Source organism: Gavialis gangeticus, unplaced genomic scaffold (genome assembly GCF_001723915.1).
Source record: "Gavialis gangeticus isolate Ggan-Ray unplaced genomic scaffold, GavGan_comp1, whole genome shotgun sequence".
NCBI classification, from domain to species: domain Eukaryota; kingdom Metazoa; phylum Chordata; order Crocodylia; family Gavialidae; genus Gavialis; species Gavialis gangeticus.
In genome coordinates, this window is record NW_017728975.1 from 1,042,984 (window position 1) to 1,049,346 (window position 6,363).

The 6,363-nt window shown below is 47.5% G+C and overlaps 1 protein-coding gene across 3 annotated transcripts in view; it reads right to left on the reverse strand.

Moving 5' to 3' along the window:
- The window catches only part of SPTBN1 (spectrin beta, non-erythrocytic 1), a 261,640-nt gene that overhangs the window by 32,084 nt on the left and 223,193 nt on the right, over positions 1-6,363 (reverse strand). For all 3 annotated transcript variants that reach the window (XM_019508070.1, XM_019508054.1, XM_019508062.1), the window contains 3 exons: positions 4,554-4,638; positions 3,116-3,312; positions 1,224-1,336 (listed from right to left, as the gene is read on the reverse strand). In XM_019508070.1, the coding sequence (XP_019363615.1) occupies positions 1,224-1,336; positions 3,116-3,312; positions 4,554-4,638 (395 nt within the window). The remainder of the gene's footprint in view (positions 1-1,223; positions 1,337-3,115; positions 3,313-4,553; positions 4,639-6,363) is intronic.

Here is a 6,363-nt window from a genome sequence, read left to right on the forward strand (position 1 = left end):
CCCCCGCCACTGTTACCTGCCCCACCTGGCTAAAGCGCAGCCCCTGGGCCTGGCCCTGAGCATGCAGTGGGCATCCCACCTTCACCCTGTGCACAGATCCAGGGGGCGCATACCCCTCATGCCTCTCCTGGGGTGCACACAACAGCAGGAACTGCTACCCCTGCCCTAACCCCCCAGACAAGCCATGGTTCTGTCCCGTAGCCTGCCCTATCCTGGCTGTGCAGCACGTGCCCCCTGACCCAGCCCCACTCCCTCCTTCACCATGTACATCTCTATCTGCCCCCTATGCCCTTTCCCTCCCACAGTCTTACCTGCCAGATACTGGTCTCCAAGTTGCCGGGCTGCATTCCTGGCCCCATGCATGCTGTGGCTGCACACATGCACGCAGCATTTATCAGCTACATTATCAGCCACATCAGCCAAAAAAAAGCTGATTGCCAATAATGTCAATTTTCCTTTTATCGGTGGCGATACAATATGGACCAATGAACGTATCAGTGCACCTCTAGCCAAAACCTTTGCAGGTGCAGAGAGATCTCTAGTTACACATTAAACAAGGGTGGGTGGCTTGCTCATCATAACAATATCCCTTGTGAGCATTTTTCCTAAATCCAGAATTCTTCTTGGTTCTTTAGTTCTGAACTCATGATTATATGAGCAGTGGACTGAGTTCATCTGATTTCATGTAATCATTGCAGACAGATGGAGAGTCCCCATCTTACTCTGAGCAAAGGATACACGGGCTTAGGGCAAACTGATCCCTATCCTGGGGTTTGATTTTACAAGCAACTCAGGCAACAACAGAGCACAAGCCTTCTCCCTCCACTTGGCTGTTGCTAGGGATTCTTCCCCCACAACTCTGAATTCCCTGCTGATTTTGAGAGAGACAATCCTACCACTTTTGTACAGCAAGTAAGATGGTACACCTTCCACTAAGGTGGAAGTGTAACTACTACCTCAGTAGTGGGTACATTGCATCTTTATGATGAGGTCAGGCAATGGTAAGCTGAGTGGGTAAAAGGTGCTTGCATCTGTGTCCTACCTTACCTCCTCTAAAACACAGAATTCAGAAAGGATCACACATAAGGGCACACCATAAGCTTTAATCACAGAGTCCTCCCTTCAGATATATCAACAGACCTGATTGTTGTCTGAAGAAAGCTACCATTCCTTGGGATGGGAGCTGGGGAAGGGAAGAAATGAATTAATATTGTTTGAGTTACCATTGCTGTTGTGAATCTGCGTCATCTGTGACCTTTGGACTTGGCTCTGGAGAAGGAGGTTGCCTCTTTCTCTCCTCTTCCTCTTGCTGTCGACGTACTTCCAGTAGCTCCAACTGGAGAGTGAAAGTATTTGCGGATGTTAAAGACCTGCAGCTCAGCCATTTTTTCAGAAGCATTTCTAGAAGCTAACAATATCCCCATTCATTTTGCTGATACAACACTAGCATCAAAATTTACTGAAACAAGCCTTTAGGACCTGATGCTGCACACCAATACTCAAGTGAGTTGTCAGCCTACATTCAACATGATGGTGTTCAGTATCAGGTCCCTAATTATTATTGTCTACATTAGCATCCACAATTGTTTCCACAACTGTTTACTGCCCATGGTTTCTATTTTCAAAACAAATACACTGCATTACATATACAGAAAACATCCCAAACTGTTAAGAGCCTGGAGCACAGTGATAACCTACTTGCTTGACATACACTGTGACAACAAGTACCAAACTTCACTGGCTAAATTTATCCATCTAAATAAAAACAGCCTGATTTTCAAAGGTGCAATGAACTGCAGCAGCAGCAGCGATTCTCAGCACATGTGAAAAATCAACCCACTTTCATTTAAGTGACTGAAATAAATTTTTCTCCAAACATAACAGCAGGCTCTCCAAGTATTAATTATTGACATCGCAGCTGAGCTCCAGAGCCTTTTTCTGGCTCGCCATACTTTTACTGGGGCACTTCCAGTAGTTGGCTTGCATTAGAACCAATCAAAGCAGTTGTTACAGCCAATCAAAGCTTGCTAACTTAGTGAGGCGGGCTTTACACTAGGTTCACAGAGGAATGGAGAACAAAGCCCTGAGGTAAGTGGGAAAGCAGGGGACCTGGAGGAAGGGCAAGCAGGAGAGAGCAACAGGGTAGGCCTCATTCTTCCTGAGAAAGTAAGGCAATCAGCTAGTCACCTCAGGTGTCTGTACACGCTTCCTTCAAGCAGGAAGAATTGGCAGTCCTTGCATAGTCAAGGAACTATGATGTGAGTGGAATAACAGAGACTTGGTGGGATAGCTCACATGACCAGAGCACTGTCATGAATAGGTACAAACTGTTCAGGAAGGACAGGGAGGGGAGAAGAGGAAGAGGAGTTGTGGTTTATGTAAAAGAGCTGTATGATTGCTCAGAGCTCCAGTATGAAACTGGAGATAGGCCTGTCAAAGTCTCTGGGTTAGGGTCAAGGGGAGAGCAACAAGGGTGATGTCATGGTGGGGGTCTGACCGACTACCAGACCAGGAGGATAAAATAGATGAGGCTTTCTTCAGACTAGCTGAAGTTTCCAGATCAGAGGCCCTGGTTCTTATGGGGGACTTCAATCACCCTGACATCTCATGGGAGGACGATACAGCAGTGCACAGGCAATCCAGGAAGTTTTTGGAGGGTGTTGGAGACAACTTCCCCGTGCAAGTGTTGGATAGACCAACTAGGGGCCATGCTCTTCTTGACCTGCTGCTCACAAACAGGGAAGAATCAGTGGAGAATGTAGTAGATGGTGGCAACTTGGGCAGCAGTGACCACAAGATGATTGAGTTCAGGGTCCTGACAAAAGGAAGAAAGGAGAGCAGCAGAGTATAGACCCTGGACTTCAGAAAAACAGACTTTGACCCCCTCAGGGAACTGATGGGCAGGATCCCCTGGGAAGCGAGTATGAGGGGGAAAGGAGTCCAGGATTGCTGGCTGTATTTTAAGGAAACCTTACTAAGGGTGCAGGAACAAACCATCCAGATGCACAGGAAGAATAGCAAGTGTGGCAAGCAACTGGCCTGGCTTAGCAGAGACCTCTTCAGTGAGCTGAAGCACAAAAAGGAAGCAGCCTCGGGGGATTTATGAAGTACTCACCGTAGTCAGTCGTTCCAGTGCTGCAAACCTTTCATCCCATGTAGCTGCAGATTTCTCAAATGCTTCATGCCGCTTAATTAACTTTTCCACTTCATCCACACTTTGACCTATCTCACGGCTGGATAGGTATGGCTCCTGTCCCAGCAGCCAGGCCTCTGCCACGCTAGCATCCCTTGAAAACTGATGTACCTCCAAAACTGAGCAAAAGCATAAAGAAGTCAGTGTCTAGCAACACTGAAACAGCACAGTGTGATCAGGCCTCTTCAGAATGTGATTTTAAAACCTGACAGGGTAAGGAGGAAGACTATTTAAGTCCCTTAGGGATGCTCCTTACACAGTCTGGTTTGCTCCTGACACTAGCAGACAAGACATATCCTGCAGAATGCCTCAATGCCTTTTGCGGTTGGAGATGGAGTGAAGAAGGAATGTGTGGCAGTATGGCGCTCCAGAGAATAACTATGCTATGCTCTCTTTAGTGCTTGCTTTTATTAATGAGTAGTTAATGCACTGAGGTACGTAAGTATCCGACACCATGAGCTTCTCTAAATGTGCTAGTGGTGCAGGGCCCAATCTAAATCCCACTGAATTTGGCAGCTAGTCAAGGGCAGCATCACAGACTCAGGAACCCACACATCAGTATATTACCTATCCATTAATAACAAGGTAACTATTCTCTGGAAACCTAAATGATTCCAAGATGTAAGAATACAAAATTTATTAACTAGTGTGTTTTCAAACATGAAAGCTCGTAAGAGAGGGAATAGTCAATAAAAATTCTGTAACAACATAATACACAAGAATGGTATAATAAGAAAAATTGACTGAGGATTTGACCCCATCACCTAGCTGGATCTATTTAAGAATCTGTGAAATGTGACCCTAGTGACCATATCATGATACAGTGGTATCACCATTACTGGCTTTTTGTTTCCAATGTAGGAAATCTAGAGGTTTCTGAAGTTTAGTAGTACATCATTTCTTAACCCATATATTTCCAGACATCTAGACTCTCCTACATTACACAATCCAAGTATGTGCTGCACACAAGGAGCATGCTTAGACTGGTCTTAAGAGTGCTTTTTTGTTACTGCTTCCTCTGTTGAAACTCAGTAAACTGAGTTATTTTACTGTGTAGTCAGTAAAAAAATCCAAGTAATGTATCCATACTCCAGGACAGCTCTAATTCTGTCCTCCTTGAGGTTAATGGTAAACTTTCATCTCATCTGAACTTTTCTGGTGCAGGCCTGAATCTTGACATAGTCTTTACTCAGTTCTTGTATCATAGGAGGCAGCAGTTATGGCTACCAAGGAAATTCACCCCCAAGAAATCCAAATCAAAAAGGTAAATTGCTGTGTTTTCTTTCACTGGTCACAAAGACACCAATGCAGATGTAGTTACAGGTCACCCTGCTGAAGGGGAACTAAAATGCATCCTTACTGAGTCTCAGCCATTCCCATCTGTCTTCCCATTTGTCAATCATTTCTTTCCTTTTCTCCGTCAACTGCAGTAGCTTTTCCTTGATCTGAATTTCAGAAGAGAATGAAGGAAGGTTACGCAAGTACCAAGTAAAACAAGATCATCCCTGCATAAGAAGGTATTGCAGACAAAAAGGTGCCAATTTTCACAAACAGGATTCTTTGTACAAGGCTGTCAGCAAGGCTTCATGGAGGAGAGTGTAGTTGGTTTCTCTTAGGATGATGAGAACAAACAGATGATGTGAATCCTGATTAGAAGCGCACTTCCAAAATTAAAAAGATGCCATTTCCATGAATTCATACATTTGTTAAAAATGTCAAAACTTTGGAATATTCAATAAAAATCTAAATTAGACACAGCTTATTTTTGCCAAAAAATTCATCTGATGCAACCATGCAATCTATCTTTCACCTGTTTTTGGAAGATAATCCACATACTAACCCTGCTAAATACCCATACCCACAGTTCCCTCTAAGGTGCGCGCATGTGTGGCCACGCACAGCCCTTTCAAGGCCGTGCACCAGGAGATGCTGGAGCTGGAGCCTGGCGCGGGCTCCACCAGCTCCGGGGAAGTGCTCCACTCCCCCGCATCAGGGCCAGAGTGGAGCACTTTCTTGGAGCCGGCAGAGCCCGCGCCAGCCGCCAGCCCCAGCCTCGCCTCACCTCAGGGAGGAGCCACTGCCTGCCCCAAGTGAGGCTCCACCGGCTCCGGGACACTGCCCGCTCCCTGGCATGGCCTCCAGGGGTGTGTCCTGGAGGCGGCAGAGCCTTACTCGGGGCAGGCAGTGGCTCCTCCCCAAGGTGAGGCAAGGCAGGAACGGAGGCTCGGGCAGGCGGCTGTTGTGGGCCTCTGCTGGCTCCATGGAAGTGCTCCACTCTCCGGCCCTGATGTGGGGGAACGGAACACTTCCTCAGAGCCGGCAGAGCCTGCACCAGGCCCCAGCCTTGGCCCCCGGCTCCGGTCCCCAGCCCCAGCATCTGGCCCCCAGCTCCCAGCCCCCTTTGGTAAGTGTCTCACGCCGAACCAAGGCGGCGTGCTCACAGACCGAGGCAGAATGCTCATGGACTGCTGCTCCTTAGAGGGGACATTGCCCATAGCAAACTATGCTGACAGTACCAAAATACACTGATACCCTAACATGAACCCTGCATTTTTCTCAACGAGCATATTGTTTGAAAATATCTCTTTGAGAACATGCCACAGTATTCATTTGTAATGCAGGCACAGAAAATACCAGTCTCCTCTGCATGTAGCAATCATCTGGCAATGATATTTTTATCCCATGGGAGGCAGCAAAGAAGTAAGAGCTGAGCCTCTATCTTTTTGGCTACACAGTCTAATTGTGTCTAGGAGTGCAACAATAAAGGTTTTTTTGGCCAATACCGATGGCCAATTATTAACTAGCCACATGGTCTGATACTGATTGGATAGCAAAAATGCAGCCCAGCAGCTTGGAGACTAGCATCTGGCTGGTATGTTTGTGGGGGGAAAGGGGCATTGGTGGGGTGTGTGCAAATCGAGGCCCCTGTGGGGAGGAGGGAGTAAGGCTGGGGAAGGCACTGAACAGCCAAGGTGGGCAGCAAGACAGACCTGCAGGTTGCTCATCTGGTAGACATGGAGGCGTGGGAAGGGGAAGCAGCTCCCCACCACTGCATTCACCCCCAGGGTTTGTGCATGGGGTGAGGGTGGACAGCCCACTGTGGACTTGGGTCCATGGGCTGCGCCGGCCTCTTTCCAGCAGGGGGGCTGGGCTCGGGGCAGGCAGCAGTG